The sequence below is a fragment of the Anguilla anguilla genome, chromosome 13, assembly GCF_013347855.1.
Source record: "Anguilla anguilla isolate fAngAng1 chromosome 13, fAngAng1.pri, whole genome shotgun sequence".
Lineage (NCBI taxonomy): Eukaryota > Metazoa > Chordata > Actinopteri > Anguilliformes > Anguillidae > Anguilla > Anguilla anguilla.
In genome coordinates this window covers 4,131,115-4,149,132 of record NC_049213.1, presented here as the reverse complement: position 1 = coordinate 4,149,132, position 18,018 = coordinate 4,131,115, and the positions used below count along the sequence as shown (strand labels likewise).

Below are 18,018 nucleotides of genomic sequence, written 5' to 3'. Positions count from 1 at the left end.
ATCAGTTTGACTACTGCGGTTACATCTACCATTTCTGCAAAAAGTGGTACTTTACTAGTGAAAACTCCAGGGTGCCTGTTCCCAGGCTGAGTTACTTACACTGCGATGTCTTACTGAGATCTCTTGTAAGACAAGTAGCCTTGCGCTTGGCAAACTATGGTGTGCAGATTCAAAAAGCTGTAGAAATTGAATAACACTTGAGTGGTGTTTGATAGAAAGATTAGACATTATTGTAACATACACTACGGATAATTACCAGTGGGGGAGGGGGGGGGGAAGCCCCCCGTCCCTCCTGTTGTCGGTAGATTTTGCCACAAGTGACCATTTGCTTCGGGGGAGCTATACCAGTGGTCTTATTTGTACAGTCAACGTGTGTGTGTGTGTGAGAGAATGTGTGTATGTGTGTGTGCGTGCTTGAGTGCGAGTGTTTGTGTGTGTGTGTGCCTGTGTCTTTGGTTGTGTGTGTGCATGTGTGTATGTGTGTGTGAGTATATGTGTGTGTGTGTGTGTGTGTACTGTGGGTGTGGAGTTTTTCCTCAGTGTTCAACATTATAAATGTTGGCAGCATAATCCAGTGAGTGTGTGTTGTGTTCTCAACAATCCCGTCAACAGATCTCCAGCGTGAGCTTGTTTTGGGACGAGGGGCAGCAGACGCTCTGAGTTTAGTTATTAACATTATGGGCTCCACAGGCAGATTATTCTGTTTATATCTGATCAGCACCAGCAGAACAGTTACGCTGTGGGGTAATCTGAACAGTTACGCTGTGGGGTAATCTGAACAGTTAGGCTGTGGGGTAATCTGAACAGTTACACTGCGGGGTAATCTGAATGCTGAGGGGTAACCTGGACAGTTACACTGTGGGGTAATCTGAATGCTGAGGGGTAATCTGGACAGTTACGCTGTGGGGTAATCTGAATGCTGAGGGGTAATCTGGACAGTTACACTGTGGGGTAATCTGAACAGTTACACTGTGGGGTAATCTGAATGCTGAGGGGTAATCTGAACAGTTACGCTATGGGGTAATCTGAATGCTGAGGGGTAATCTGAACAGTTACGCTATGGGGTAATCTGAAAGGGTGCAGGAACCCGAGGGTGACCGTGTACAGTGCGACATCACTCGCTTTAATCTGCTGACACCATAGCATGCCTGCCACGCCCGCCAAACGGGAGGACACAGGTCAAAGGTCGCTGCGGAGTACTGCATCACGTTACAGATGAACGCGTGAGGCATTCACGGGCAGACGTCGCAGAACGCAGGAAACGGGCTTCGCATCCCGCACGCGGTCAGCGTGGGGTGGGAGGGGGGGTTCGGGTGGTGGGGGGGGGGGGGGGGCGTCAGATCTCCAGCAGTCCTCCGCTCGTCTCCACCCCGCCCCCCACCCCGCTCTTATCCTCAGCGGCGGGGTCCACGGGGGCCGCGCCCGAGGGGGCGGGGTCGCCGGCGTTGAGGGCGTCGCCGGGCCTGGCGTGGTCGCCGCCGGGCGGGGCCTCCCCGCCCTCGCTGGCGACCCCGCCCTTGCCCTGGAGCGGGGCGTCGGCGTGGGTCTTCTGGTGCTTGCTGAGGTGGTCGGAGCGCGTGAAGCGCTTGTTGCAGAGCGGGCACGTGAACTTCTTCTCGCGCGTGTGCGTGCGCACGTGGCGCTCCAGCTCGTCGGAGCGGGTGAAGCGCTTGCCGCAGAACAGCCAGTTGCAGACGAAGGGCCGCTCGCCCGTGTGCCAGCGCAGGTGCGCCTTCAGGTGCGAGGCCTTGCCGTACACCTTGCCGCAGCCGGGGATGTGGCAGCTGTGCACCGGCTTCTTCCGCAGGGAGGCGGCCGACGCCCCCAGGCGCTCCAGCTCCTGGCAGTTCGGGCAGTCGCAGGTGGAGCGCCCCCCGGGGGCCCCCCCGCCGTACCCGCCCGACGCCCGCGCCGGCTTCAGCCCCATGGGGGGGTCCATCAGCCCCGCCCCGGGCATGGGCTTGGGCTGCGGCAGCATGTGCTGGTGGGGGGCGGGCAGGAGGTGGGAGGAGGAGCCCAGGCCCACGGCAGGGTAGGGGGCGGGGTTGAGGGAGGTGAAGTCGGCGCCGTAGCTGGGCAGCTGGGGGCTGAGCGAGCCCTGGGGGGCCACGGGCTGCAGGGAGGCCTGGAGCGGGTCGGGCTGGGACTGGGAGGCCGCGCTCAGCCAGTTGGAGTTGGGGTGCACGTCCCACCAGGAGGACGAGGTGGGGGGGTTGGCGGGCGCCGCCGTGATGCCCGGGTGGATGCCCGCCTTGTACCAGGAGCCGTACGGGTGCGACATGTCCAGCGAGGTGTACACGCTGGTCAGGCAGTCGGCCGTGGCGTGGGCCTTGGAGGCCAGCAGGGACGGGTCCTGGGACACGGAGGTCTGGAAGGAGTGGGAGAAGGGGTTGTATTCGGAGGAGTAGCCCCCGGCGGGCGGGGGCGGGCTCCCGGAGGGGGTGAGGAGTCCCCCGCCCGCGCCGAAGGAGGCGGTGTAGGCGTCGGCCAGCCCGTCCCCGCCCCGCACGCTCTTGGGCGCCTGGAGGTCAGAGGTCAGGCCGTAGGGCTTCTTCACCGGGCCGGTGCCGCTGGCCTTGCCGGGCGTGGCCGTGTCCCGTGCCGGGCTGGTGCTGCCGAACTTGTTGCAGGTGGCGGTCAGCATCGCCAGGGGACTGGACCCATACCGGGCCTCCTCCTGCAGGGGCGGGAAGAGAGAATGACTGAGACTTGGACATCACAGTTACCGTGTCAGAGTGACTGAGACTGGAAGCCGCAGTGTCAGAATGACTGAGACTGAAATGCTGTCGTCACAGTGTCAGAATGACTGAGACCTGGAACACAGTTACCGTGTCAGAATGACTGAGACTTGCCCATCACAGTTACCATGTCAGAGTGACTGAGACTGGGTAAGACTGAGACTGGAGGGTGAATGAGCCTGGGAATGCACAGCCACAGTGTCAGAATGACTGAGATTGGGAAGAGACCACTAGCATATCTATCAACACCAATCAAGATCCCTCTGCTTCAGTGGGGCCCTGTCTTTTCCTCAACAGCATGAAGACAAACGTGCTATGCCACATTTTTTTAAGCGAAAGCAAATGTGCATTTTGAGCATATTTGGTTGCCAGTGTTTGTATGCTATGTGACATTACTGTAAATTACCCTTGGAGACACGAAGACAAGAGCCATCTGGATTTATGGCGAAAGAGCAACACAACAAACCAATTATGCTGGTATGACTGGGTAGTCCCCTGTTGTGGCTAGCCTGCTGTTGGTTTGTTTTTGGTAAATGTGTTGCAATAATTCTCATACAATGCTCCTGTTTATTTCAGTCTAACATATTGTCTCTTATCAGATGCTGAAAACCGCAAATAACTTCCACTGGAAGTATGATATTCGAAAGTGAAAACATGTGACGTGTTACGACTGAACGACCGATATTGACAGTGTCCAGTGGTCCTCAATACTGTCAATATAATTCCTCGTCTACATGTTTTTTTGTTACGAAAGCAATGATGGGCTTCAGACAACATTGATCTTTAACTTTGACTAACAATAAAAATCGAAGAGTTTGTTCTTCACACACACAGTAGGGCGAATTAAGCGGACAAACTGTAGTCGCAGAAAAAGGAGCACGCTTAAATTTATTTGATTTGAAGTAGGACACTTCCCTTCCGCGCGCGACACGAGTGTAACAGGTTAGTAAACAATGTTGAGCAGTTAGAAACGGTTGTTTCTCTTTGTCGCTATGACACCTGAGACTGTCACTATGTCAAATCTAACAATGGCACATTGTCCTGAGAACCAAGGCTGCTGCAGCCCCGATCATGTTCCCTTCAGATGCACGTTTTTCTGAGTTCGCCAAACTGCGGCCACGTCGGCCTGTTCCAGATCAGCGCGCACCAAAGAATATATTTATTCTGAAATTTAAGCGTAACAATGGACATTGCCAATAATTCTGAAATTGGCGATGATTCTGAAGACAGTTATTTTTCTTGCTCAGAATGGCACTGTTTCGTAAGGTGACCGGAACCACGACAACGTAATTATATTATTATTATTATTATTATTATTATTATCATCATCATCATCATCATCATCATCTAGGGGCTAGAAATAGAGGTTTGACAGTAGTAAACGGCAATGATGCTTCATGTCTATATTTTCAATCTATTTGCCATTGTGCACCATGGCGCAGAGTTGGAAGGCTTATAGTTTTACATGATATAGGCCTAGTATTACAGCATCCAAAGCCGTGCAAATTCCGTTGACTTGGGTAAAGAACATTTGTCTCACAGCCAGAGAGACTACTGCTAATTAGCAGGAATGGCTGTTTAGTTTTTACTTTGCTTTAGTGTTACCAGAATGGCTGTCCTTAATGAATCTCATCACAATAAAAAATTAAACGCACATTTTCAAGCCGCACTTCGGCTGGGGTTTCCCCCGGTCTCCCCCTGCCGTCGCCACAAATGACATTTAATCGCAGAAACAGAAGAGGCTAAAGCCGGTTGTTAATATAATCAGCGCCACCGCCGCTAGTCTTCAATGGAGAATGAGTTTTGGGTTCTTCGTGCGGTCTATTTTCCCTCTGACATTAGATTTTCAAACCACCGAGGGTCATCAAAAGTCGTTCAGTTCTAAGAATGCAACATCTACTAGCTTAGCGTTGTCGCGACTGATCTTTGCACACGTGTCAGGTGACATCGCCTTTTGAGACCACTGTCATTCCAGTTTCTAGAATTGTATCAGAACATTTAGAGGTAGGGGCCTAATTATTACAGTAAGCGTAAATGTGGATATTGGCATGTCTAGAAGAAGGGGCAGTATATGTATATCTCATACGTTATGGGTTGACAAATTATAATATTTACATATTGCGTCCTATGTTCTGCTTTTCAAAGACGCTCGTTTACTGATCAATCGCAATTTGCAACAGACTGTTATATTTTCTCTAACTGTGCAAGTTAGATAATTGTAAATCCGCCAGTGTATCATCTGAACTTTCAGAGAACACTGGTGAAGCACACCGTCCGCTTTTGCGCATCGATGCGAGGCCTCTCTTCCTCTGATTATTTTGGAGACAGGGCCTTGATCAGGAAACGGAGTTGACGTTAGTATTATTATTTTCATTCCGCTGAAGCGCAGAAGGCTCGCGCTGGAATCTGCCTTTACACAAGCTTTGTTTTCATTTCGTTTGAGCGAATTGCTGACGCGCTCCGAGGAACAGACTTTTGGGGACTCGGAGGCCTGGCATTGATCTCCCCCTCATTCCTGCTAAGCGCCTGCGGTCGACGCGGCGTATCCTGTTGCTTTAGCTCCCATTTCCAGGTTAATTACACCCCATTACAGAGCTAAACGGCAGGGTTTAACTTGTCGGTAATGCTTGCATTCAAAGCTCTTTCCGCACGCGGTTTATTTCCTTTATACTCCTTCTCTGGACGAGCTGTGGAAATGTTATGCTATAATTGTGGCAGCATTACGTATGACTGTCTGTATAACTCTCCGATCGGTAGAATGATTTTTACTGACTTTCAAAATGTCAGCGTCGTATAACCTGGCCGTTTTTTAAATACGTTATATGTTTGACACTTCCTGTATAGTTGGTACTTCATTTATTTAAGGTGCATTTGGAAATTTTGAAATATTTAAAACTGGAATATTGAATATACCACTGCCAGGGTGCTTGCCTGAAAATAACACCGTTATATCTTAGACGGTTGTTTGTCGTGTTTGGCTCGGGAGGCTTTCCATGAGACCGCAGTTTGTTTCATGATCTCGTTATTATTCGGCTATAACAGTATATCACAGAGTAGACCGCAGGTCACATTTTCCCCCTCTTAAATAAACGCAGTCAAACAGACCTGAGAGTTCCAGAGTCTGGGGTTGCTCAAAGTTCACCGCCTGCATTCATGGCAATTTTACCGATCGAAGAAGAAAATGTTTTTTTTAGCACGGACACATTTCTTTAAAATAAATTTACACCTATAAATGTTGCGAGAAAAGAGCGTTGAAATAGCAGTTCTAGCGCACAGCAGCTGTTTTGGTTTTACACTCTGGAATCCAAATGTATTTTTCCGATTTAATGGTGCAGTGATGCTCGCGACAGTTGCTCTAGGGTAGAGAGACCAAAGACCTTCACTAATGGGTAGCACATCAAAGCGCATAGCTTTACAGGTACTTATCAGTCTGGGACTAGAAAAGCTAATTATTAGGAAATATGGGATGCTGAAGGAAACGGAAGTCGTTCAAGACAGTGCCTGGAAGTGAAGTTCACCTGGTCGCGGTGTTTTGTCATCTTTGAACCTTAGAAGAACAAAATCAGTTCCCCGTCGGCCGGGGGTCTCACTCGAGTGAATACTGATTTTAAAAAAAGGGGGGTAATAGCCAAATAATATTCTTTCACGCGCTACTTCTGCATTCCCTGCTGGAATTAGCCCAATGTCTATAGTGTCTTTTTGTGAGAGTCTATAGGAAACTCTGCGTACTATAGACTATAACAAAAAGAGGGCATGGTTCCTTGTAGAACAGAGCCTATACTCTGCCCGGGGGACTCGAAGTAAAATATTATTTTAAGTGAAAATGGCAATAAACATAGCTTTACATCAATAAAGCCGGGGATCCCAAATACACGGTAACACGAAGGACGCTCTATACGCAGCAGTACGCTCTCTCGTTCTACCCGTTTAAACTTCCTCAGTGGATCCGCGTGCCGTTTTCACTGCGCTCTATTAAAACTGACAGACTGATTGGAAGCCTACAACGTAACAAACTTGAGGAAGAAACAGATGCGGACAAAAATCCGTGTACAGGCGAGTCAAAGAGGCGCCTGATTGACCGCGTGCAGCACCAGAAGAAAAAACAACACACATATTAGACCACAGCGCGAGACGACTGATGAAGCTATTTCACAAGTAAAATCCAGCAGGACACTCAACAACGCATTTCCATACCTCCAAAATAGACGCGGCCATCCCTGAGAGTCAAATCCCAAGAGCACTATAGGTAAAAACAGAGGGGGTCTCAGCTCGCGGTCCCGGGACAGTTTGAACTAACTCCGGCACGAGCTAAGGAACCTCTATGAGAGACACAGGGCCCGCCTCCTAATTACAGGGTCCGGGCGCTTTGAAGAACCGCCAAGGAGCAATAAAAGAAGAGATGGGGGAGAGCGGAGGGGGCGGAGGAGACTGGAACGAAAGTACACTCGGATTTGCCCAACCCCTAAAACACAATCAAGCCTTTACGGATGTAGTAATGGAAAAAGCATACTATGAGGAGGAATGATAAGATAAAATAAGTATTTTTGTTGTCTGGGAAGATGAAAGACACTCACGCCTGCCGCGAATCTCTTCCGGTCCCGCAGGTCTTCCTACAATTAGGCTCGGCTATGCCATAAACCCGACAGTCCATACCGACTATGCATTTTGCCATGATATTATAATTAAACAATAATATTAGCCTATAATAGGTCTACCACACGTACTCTTTCTCGCTTAAAGCCTTCCTCATGAGAGGACTGAAGAAACAGATGGTCCATGAACGTAGCTCAATCGACCCCGTAAGAAATTCTTTATATCGGCAATGCAAAATATAAATGTAGGCCTAATTGCACAAATTGAGTTTTATTAATCAAACAGTGAAATCAGTCTTTAATAGATGACTTTAATAGTTTAAACAGATTGAAATTGTTTAATAATATTTCTACATATAAGCTTTTTTGCATAGCCTAAAAATCAACATAAATTATTCTTGTCGTTATTATGATGTTTATTATATATTTAATGGCTATAAAATAAAATAAATATAATAATAATATTAGTCGTGGTGGTGGTGGTTGCCGTAGTAGCCTAATAGTAGTAACAGTAAACTAGCAGCAGTAATCGTATTTTCAGGGGTAAATTTGATGAAATTGCCGAAGTTAATTAGTTTCTTTAAATTTATTCGTAATCGCTTAAAATACGGAGGGGTAGGGGTGGGGGTGGGAGTGGGGGTGGAGAAACAGAAGCAAGGAACCCACATAAATAAATCCGGAAAAATTAAGACGGTAGATTTTCGGTTTCTGTTAAAGATTTTATTGTTTGGGTTTTTTAGCCTTAGTCTGTTTTCAATCCTTTCTGGTGTTTTAAAATGATTCATCTGTACAAAATAAAAAGAGAACGAGGCTAATAAATGATTAAATAAAATAATAAATAATAATTACGAAAACCAAATAGGAATTTCGACCACTCTAACTTCAACGATTAAAAGGTTTCAGGAAGTATTTCATCTAGTTTAAAAAAAAAAGAAGTATTTATTCCAAAAAGAAATCCCACTAGGCTAATTAAAGAAACAGCATTTACAGATTAAGTTCGAAATATCGTCACATTTGGAAGCATTTACCTACTATGCCGTCTAAATCTGAACTTTTTACAAGCTTCTTAAAGTGTCACATTTAGGAATCTGTGGTTTACATTAAATGCTTGTGAAAGCTGAAATGTTTAAAGTCGTTTTATTAATGATACGGACTATTAATGGGACATTCTTTTATTGTTGTTATATGGTGTGGGTTTTATTCTTGAAGTATAATTGGTCTATAGATAACTAACATAAATATTTTATGTTTTTGTAATACTTTATGAATCATAACCATATGCTCTCAATCCTCAATCGGTCTATTCAGAAACCGTCTGTTGTTAATTTACAAAAATTGTAAGCTGAATTTGGGTTGCATAAAATAATGAACACAAAAGCAACACGTATGTAATCAGCCTTTATAATTTCTTCCATAGTTCTGCTTATCATGATTTAAATGATTTATCAACATAAATCGACTGTGCGCGTGTTTATTGTAATATAAGTAGCCTTAGCCACGGCATCTCAACATTTCTGTGTCCAATATCCTTTGTTTACTAACATTAATTAAATTATTTTTATCTCCTTGTGAAAAATTCAATGCAGATGTTCAAAAGAGGCGATGACTTTTGATATTCTTCTTTGTAATATCTTCCTTGAATATTAGTCTGCAACTATTATTATGACCACACTGTTAAGGGAGAGTAAGAAAAAGATTGACGTATTTTAGGCTACTCGTGGTATTATTTATGCTTGTCATTGTACTGATAGATTGCTCCAGATTCCAACGAATCCCCTCGGATCGTGTCAGAGAGCAATTTTGTCTGCGACGTTTGGCTTCTGACGTTATATCCGTCTCGCTGTTTGTTTTTCCATTTCTCTTCAACTCTCTGGAGCCGAAGAATTAAATAGGATCTTACGTGCCCTTGTAATTAACATAACAGCGACTTCTGCAGATAAAATGTGATTTATTCATATTTCACGATGTCAGAAGATATTGCGAGTCAATTCAGAAACTAGTCAAAATGTCCAAAAGCGAGTGTATTGGTTTACGGGCTGTGGAGACTCCCGTGAATGTGGTTCATGAACCCGCGCGTTCACACAGACTCTTATATTTATTACCATTTGCGGAATCATTTATCGCAATTCAAAATATGCATGTCTACGTCAGGAGTCATCGGCAGCGTTCAGCCGCAGACGGTCCAAAAGAGAAACATCCACATCATCAGGTTTCAGAAATGACATAAGGTTTCAGAAATTTTGTAATTTATTCGGATTTTCAATATTTATTTTTTTCGCAATTTAATTTGGTCAGTCACGTAGTTGACCACTATCAGGCCCCTCCCAATGATTCATTTTTCAAATAAACACCTATTCTTTTTATACAGACCTAGTAATCGTCTCGCCTCGCCCGTGGACCGGAATCACCCAGACTGCATGTTCTTCTGCACGAGGAACAACTGGTAATTTAGAGAAATGATATCGGTCGCGTGGATTTGAGAAAACTAACTTATGACTCTCACAGAAAAGGTACTCATGAGAAACGTGTTCTCAACCTCATTGTTGCACTTCTGTTGTGTTACCTCATTTTGTATATGCGATGTGGAATTATATGTGACGTATTAAATCTAATATTCCTTTCCTTGCGCGTTTGTATTTTTATTGTTATTGCAACAGCAATACATATGTGTCCAATAATACTGCACAAGCTCAAGAACAAATATAACCTAAAATATAGCTGCATGAAAAATAGCGCAATCCTGGGGCAAATATTTTATGAACATGCAAAATGTACTGTAAACAATGAATAACAACTTCGATGCATTTTTTTAAAATTCTAAATACATGGTAACATACGAATACGTATACATGCAAACTTGCACACACAAACACACCCACACACATACATGCATGAGCATACACACATACATGCATTCACACACAAAAATGCGCACACACAACATATACATGCACACACACACATCCCCGCATGCACACACACGCACACATGTATACACATGCACATGTATACACGCGTGGGTTTACTCCGGGTACTCCGGTTTCCTCCCACACTCAAAGACATGCGTAGGTGTGCTCCTGCAGTTGCCCTTGACCTCAGAACTGGAGTTGGTCCCTGGCGCTGCACTGTGGCTGCCGACTGCTCCTAAGTAACTAGGATGGGCCAAATGCAGAGGACAAATTACCCCACGTGGTTCAATGAAAGTATATCTTATCTTATCTTATCTTATATGCACGTATACACGAGCACACAAACATGCGCCCTCTCATACACACACGAATGCACATACACACGAACACACAAAATTTGCACGCACACACACACACACACACACAAACAGTTGTTTTATCTCCCGGAACAACCTCAGCAGAAAGTGAACTACAGAACACAATGAGGATTTATAAACAATTAACAATGGAGACGTTTCCATGGCAGCCTTTCAGCTGTTCATGTCTCCGTGGAAACGGGCCTGACAGCAGGCTCTTTTCTGGTGCTATGCGGGGCTACTGATCTGATACCAGAGTGTCACTGTACCTCAGACTGAGGGAAGTTTGGATTTCATATTCATTAGAGGTACTTGACACTTCATTACAATAATACCACGCAGTTCACTGGCCCTTTACTAGTATTTGTGTTCATTTTAGTTTTAGCATTCAGTTCAGGAAATAAAATTAAATTTGTTAACTGAAAAATCCTCACAGAACATTACAATTTGTGGATTTTTTTTCAATGCACAACTGGAATTTTAACTTATTTCCTGAACTGAAATGGAGTTAAGCCCAATCCTGGAATTTAGTATGAGATGATTAATATGCGTGTGTGTGTGTGTATGTGTGTGTGTGTGTGTGAGAGAGAGAGATAGAGATAGAGTGAGTGAGAGAGAGAGAGATAGAGTCCAAGGCATTAGACCATTGGGTGTTTAATGTAGAGGGCTTCAGTCGGATCCAGAGAGAGCCGGGGAGCTCCTGACAGTCTGCCTGGTCTGATGATCAAAGACGGAGGCTGGAGGCAAAGGATGGGGGGGGGGGGGGGGGGGTAGGGTTAGGGGGTGGGGTGTGTGGTGCAGGGTGCAGGGTGCATGCGGGGGTGGGAGTGGGGGTGCAGTTGCTGGGATGGGAGTGGGGGTGTGGGGGTACTGGTGCGGGGGTGGGGGTGCGTGGTGCAGTGTGTGGGGTTGGGAGTGGGGGTGGAGGGTGTGGGGTTGGGAGTGGGGGCAAAACTGTACTCTGGGGAGGACACACTGCCCTCTATCCGTCGTGCCCAAACGGCAGCTGTACGTTGGGGCGCCACCAGGGATTTTGGGATCACACACTGGACCCCACCACCCCATCCCTGCACTACAACACCACCGTTTTTTAATGAATACATTTTTAGGGCTTTTTCAGCATTATTGAAAAACACAGTGTAGATTAACAGGAAGACTGGAGAGAGAGAGAGAGAGACATGCGACAAGGGTTGCGCGGTGAGATTCAAACTGCTGACGTCGCAGCTCACGATGAGCATGTGGTCCGTGTTCTACAGGCAACGCAACGGGACTCCCCCAATGGCACAACTGCTTTAGGGCCCCTGTCAGTTAGGGGCCTTGGACTGCCCCCCCTTCCCATATGGCACCACTGGCTTTATGAATTATGAAAGCAGGAGACTCGACCACACACATCATCTAAATAAATAAAGTGAAAAATAAGTCAAGAAAATAGCCAATCTTTCGACTCACCCGTGAGTCTCTCTCTCTCTCTCTCTTTCTCTCTCTCGGTCTTTCTGTCTCTTTCTCTCTCCATCTCTCTGTCCCTCTCTCTCTCTCTGTCTTTCTGTCTCTCTCTCCATCTCTCTGTCCCTCTCTCTCTCTCTCTCTCTCACACACACACACATACACAGGAGGAAAGAAGATTAAAATTGTAGTCTAAAATAAACATGTAATTTAGTCCTTTATTTTTTTTCCCCCCAATTACAAGGCACGGTCAGGCCCGGCCTCTCTCCTCGGCCCTCACATCTACACACAGACTATATTTAGCAGTCTGCTCCCGGACTGACCTGCATCTCTCCGCTTTTATTCTTTTCTTTTTTTTCCTCTCGTTTCGCTCAACCCCCCCCGCCCCGCCACCACGCGCGCGGAGCGGAGCGATGCCGCCCCGATTCCGATCCCCCGGACGAGCGAGCGGGCCGTGCGGTGCCATCGCCCCGGCGCTGGGGATAAACGCAGCTCTTAGGCGTGGCTCGTCATTACAGGCCGATGCCCGGGCGAGCCCGCTGGCAGAGGCGACACTCCCTGAGACGGCTATGGGATGCCACCCTGTCCCTAACTGCCCCGACTTTAAAAAAAACGAAAAACAAAAAAGAAAATACCGTAAGAGTACGTAATCACGGGAACAGGCCGTTCAGCCCCTCGACATCGAGCCTGTTCCCTCCCTAGGGCTCCTGCCCCATCCCCCCCCCCCCCCCCACTGCACAGACCCCCCCAGCCAGACCGAATCTTGCCGATCAAAGTCCAATGGCCATGGAGTCCAATTTGTATCGCCTCATCCTCCAGAACCGAATATTAATATGCTCTTATTCACTTGGACTGTCTATTTTTCCAGCTACTTTAAAGCCTCAGGCTATAATCTAGCCGACCGCTATTATTATTATTTGCTCAGATAGATTCCCCATTACCTCCCGTTTACCGTTTAGCCGACATCTTTAGCTTCTGACTCGGGGCCAGCGAACGGAGGATGAGTTCCTCTTAAAGCCGGGGCCTCCTTGGCCAGGGTGTTGTCAGCGTGCGAGTGGTTTTCTTCCCACTGGGGAGTTATTTGGGGGTTCAGGCTTGGCATTTCTCCAGTTTCCTTTTTTTCTGTAATGCGCCTTTGTGACAGCATCTCTGTAAAAAGTGCTCTGCAGGTAAAACTGAAATGAACTGCACGCTCTGGAGCAGAGGCGTGAAACTCAGTTCCCAGGGGGCTGCAGTGCCTGCAGGTCTGTGTGGTTTGCCTTCAGTCAACTGCCAATGCCTTGAGAACACCCCGAAAACCAGCAGGCACTGCAGCCCTACAGGACTGGAGTCAAACCTGCATTTCTGTGGCCCCCCAGGACTGGAGTTAAACCTGCAGACTCTGAGGCCCTCCGGGACTGGAGTTAAACCTGCAGACTCTGCGGCCCTCCGGGACTGGAGTTAAACCTGCAGACGCTGCGGCCCTCCAGGACTGGAGTTAAACCTGCAGGCACAGCAGCCCTACAGGACTGGAGTTAAACCAGCAGGCACTGTGGCCCTCCAGGACTGGAGTTAAACCTGCATTTCTGTGGCCCCCCAGGACTGGAGTTAAACCAGCAGGCACTGTGGCCCCCCAGGATTGGAGTTAAACCCGCATTTCTGTGGCCCCCCAGGACTGGAGTTAAACCAGCAGACACTGTGGCCCTCCAGGACTGGAGTTAAACCTGCAGACACAGCGCCCCCTTTAGGACTGGAGTTTAACCAGCAGACTCTGCGGCCCTCCAGGACTGGAGTTAAACCTGCAGGCACTGCGGCCCTCCAGGACTGGAGTTAAACCTGCAGACATCTGTGGCCCTCCAGGACTGGAGTGAAACCTGCAGACACTGCGACCCTCCAGGACTGGAGTTAAACCTGCAGACACTGCGGCCCTCCAGGACTGGAGTTAAACCAGCAGACACTGCGACCCTCCAGGACTGGAGTTAAACCAGCAGGCACTGCGGCCCTCCAGGACTGGAGTTAAACCCGCAGACACTGCGGCCCTCCAGGACTGGAGTTAAACCTGCAGGCACAGCGCCCCCTCCAGGACTGGAGTTAAACCTGCAGACACTGCGGCCCTCAAGGACTGGAGTTAAACCAGCAGACACTGCGGCTCTCCAGGACTAGAGTTAAACCCGCAGACACTGCAGCCCCTCCAGGACTGGAGTTAAACCAGCAGACACTGCGGCCCTCCAGGACTGGAGTTAATCCTGCAGACACTGCGGCCCTCCAGCTCTGCGTCAAACCTGAACCTCTCCATTCCATGATATGGCTGCTTTTCCACACATTGACACCGTATCAGCAGTTCAGTGTATGTTTCCATCTTTTGAGTTTTAAGCCCATCGTCCCACACAGACTGCAGACCTAGCACCTCAGACTGGACCTTGGACCCCCTTTCTCTATTTCTTTTGGGACAATGTTGCTGGTATAGCTGTGCAAAGATAGTTATCTGCCAGTGCAAAGATAGTTGCACATATAGTGCGATATGGCACTGTTGTATTCCTGAGACGAACACGGATGTTCTGCCCTTCTGTAGGTTACTCTGTATTAGAGCAGCTGCAAAGTGACTGTAGTGTAATGCAATGTCAGACAACTCCCACCTTTTGCTGAGTCTGAACAGATTTAATGCTGGTTTCTCATTAAGCCTAGTCCTAGTATAAAAACTTTTTTCAATGGAGATCTTAAATTAAGTTTTATTTCAGTCTAGGACAAGGCTCAATCCACCCAGCCCTAAGCCCTTCATGCAATTTTCACCTTGAACTCAGAATCAGTTTAGTTGCCCTTCTTTGGGCTTTTTCAAGAGCCTGTGCATTTCTTTACAGTGTGGCCTCCAGACCTTCAATCAAACCCTTTCCTCCAACCAAAATTCATTCATTGATTCGTTTTGTTTCCATATTCCCCTCCCTTCAGGACATGCTTTAAAACTGGCTTCTGTGGTGGGTTAGCGCTTCACGCTTCTGGAATGGGGAATATAGAATGGATGAGGAATATTGGTCAGGGCCTTAAGAAACAGACAGAAGGTGACGTTGGGGAAAGACACAGAACACACGGCCCTCATAAAGGGCCCAAACAGCGTATCTGAGATACGGTTTGGAAGCACTTTCCTCATGAGGTTACACCACAGCCCATTTTAGCTGCGCTATTTTCTGTCCTTTTTTAACTAGCTGGGATAGCGGGTGCAGGGCAAGGCCGGGTAATTAAAGCAGGGGTAATTAATGCAGAGGTTAAATCTACACTCTGTTTCTACACTGTAGTTTAACACAGGGGTTAAATCTACACTCTGTTTCTACACTGTAGTTTAACACAGGGATTAAATCTACACTCTGTTTCTACACTGTAGTTTAACACAGGGATTAAATCTACACTCTGTTTCTACACTGTAGTTTAACACAGGGATTAAATCTACACTCTGTTTCTACACTGTAGTTTAACACAGGGATTAAATATACACTCTGTTACTACACTGTAGTTTAACACAGGGCTTAAATCTACACTCTGTTTCTACACTGTAGTTTAACACAGGGATTAAATCTACACTCTGTTTCTACACTGTAGTTTAACACAGGAATTAAATCTACACTCTGTTTCTACACTGTCGTTTAACACAGGGATTAAATATACACTCTGTTTCTACACTGTAGTTTAAAGCAGGAGTTAAATCTACACTCTGTTTCTACACTGTAGTTTAAAACAGGGGTTAAATCTACACTCTGTTACTACACTGTAGTTTAACGCAGGGTTAAATCTACACTTTGTTTCTACACTGTAGCTTCAGCAGGGTTAAATCTACACTCTGTTTCTACATTGTAGCTTAAGCAGGGTTAAATCTACACTCTGTACTACACTGTAGTTTAACACAGGGATTAAATCTACACTCTGTACTACACTGTAGCTTCAGCAGGGTTAAATCTACACTCTGTTTCTACACTGTAGTTTAAAGTAGAGGTTAAATCTACACTCTGTACTACACTGTAGTTTAAAGCAGGGGTTAAATCTACACTCTGTTACTACACTGTAGTTTAAAACAGGGGTTAAATCTACACTCTGTTACTACACTGTAGTTTAACGCAGGGTTAAATCTACACTTTGTTTCTACACTGTAGCTTCAGCAGGGTTAAATCTACACTCTGTTTCTACATTGTAGCTTAAGCAGGGTTAAATCTACACTCTGTACTACACTGTAGTTTAACACAGGGATTAAATCTACACTCTGTACTACACTGTAGCTTCAGCAGGGTTAAATCTACACTCTGTTACTACACTGTAGTTTAAAACAGGGGTTAAATCTACACTCTGTTACTACACTGTAGTTTAACGCAGGGTTAAATCTACACTTTGTTTCTACACTGTAGCTTCAGCAGGGTTAAATCTACACTCTGTTACTACACTGTAGTTTAAAACAGGGGTTAAATCTACACTCTGTTACTACACTGTAGTTTAAGCAGGGTTAAATCTACACTCTGTTTCTACACTGTAGTTTAACACAGGGGTTAAATCTACACTCTGTACTACACTGCAGTTTAAAGCAGGGTTAAATCTACACTCTGTTACTACACTGTAGTTTAAAGCAGAGGTTAAATCTACACTCTGTTTCTACACTGTAGTTTAAAGCAAAGGTTAAATCTACACTCTGTTTCTACACTGCAGTTTAAAGCAGGGTTAAATCTACACTCTGTTACTACACTGTAGCTACAGGGAGCCTGTGTGTCGAATGGAGGCACTGACAGCTCATTTTCTTCCGAAAGCTGTTCTCATTTACAGCTCGGATGAAAAGGCATGCGACCGATCTATAATTAGAGACGAGTGGCGTTAAGACTTTAGGGTTTCCTCAAGAAATGTCAAGCGCCCTTTCCTTTTTCCTGCTCTATTTCTGTGTTTTTACGTCGGGGTCTATGCCTTTCATGTTCAGTTAATTCCAAATTGACCGGACCAATGGGGGGGGGGGATCTGTGTACTATAAAAATAAGGGGATGGGGAATCCCTCACACCAGCTTCTTGTGCACCTCACTCTCTCACTCCAGTTTCAGGCAGTAGAGCTCGTCTGATTATGCCTAAACACGTTACATGTTTTAACCATGCAACACGTTCTTAGATTCATTGAGACTCTGAGTCTTACATCATCATTACTGAATACTTGTTTTCCTTTTGTTTTAAAAGCCTTTCAAATCTTTGGGGAAGTGGCACGAACCCATGAGTCTGAAGAAATGCAGGTACGGTTTTGACATCAAATCGTTCTAATTACTATGTCCCCATCAACTACGTAAATACGTAAACAGATACGCTACTAAGAACGATAAACGATAAAAACGAGCACTTCTGAAGAAGGCTCTTCTCTCTTTCAGCTTTAGCTGAGTTTGTGAGTGTGTTTTAAGGTGATAAATGAAAGTGGGCTGCTGGGTGAATTCCCTGGGCTGTGGTCCTTCGGAAATGAAGGAGGTTAACGGTCCTGCAGCGGAGGGGAAAATTGAAATTATCACATATTTCGAGTTGTTATTGGTGATGGAAATATGAAAGAGGGGGAAGCCGTTTGGGGACAGTTTTGGCCTCCAGTACGACTGTGTGTTATTTTTCCAGTTGATGTGGCAAAAAACAGCGGGCCAGCGAATGGAAAAAAGTTTCAAATGGAGAGAGAGAGGGACAGAGAGAGAGAGCGAGAGAGAGAGAGAGGGACAAAGAGAGAGAGAGAGAGAGAGAGAGAGAGAGAGAGAGAAAGGGACAGAGAGAGAGAGAGCGAGAGAGAGAGACAGAAAGAATAAGTCTGTAGTATAAGCAGATTTTTTGTGGAGTTGTTTAATGGGGCTTGAACGGCTAGCACCAAGCCCCACTGCTCGTGGCTTCGCTGGCTGCTCCCTGGCTGCTCCCTGGCTGCTCCCTGGGGACTTTCAGATGAAGACGCAGTCAAGCTTTTTCAAGCTGTGGTGGGATTCCAAATGCAGTTTCAGACTATTCCCCCTGTCTGATACGG

General features: G+C 46.4%; 1 protein-coding gene across 1 annotated transcript; it reads right to left on the bottom strand.

The window, feature by feature from the left end:
* Nucleotides 1-1,336: 1,336 nt before the first annotated feature.
* sp7 (Sp7 transcription factor) lies at nt 1,337-7,040 on the bottom strand. The gene is made up of 2 exons (XM_035387287.1): nt 6,933-7,040; nt 1,337-2,677 (listed from the first exon to the last, which is right to left on the bottom strand). Exons 1-2 carry the CDS (start codon nt 6,951-6,953, stop codon nt 1,337-1,339), a joined length of 1,362 nt encoding a protein of 453 aa, XP_035243178.1. The 5' UTR covers nt 6,954-7,040.
* Between the last annotated feature and the right edge of the window lie 10,978 nt (nt 7,041-18,018).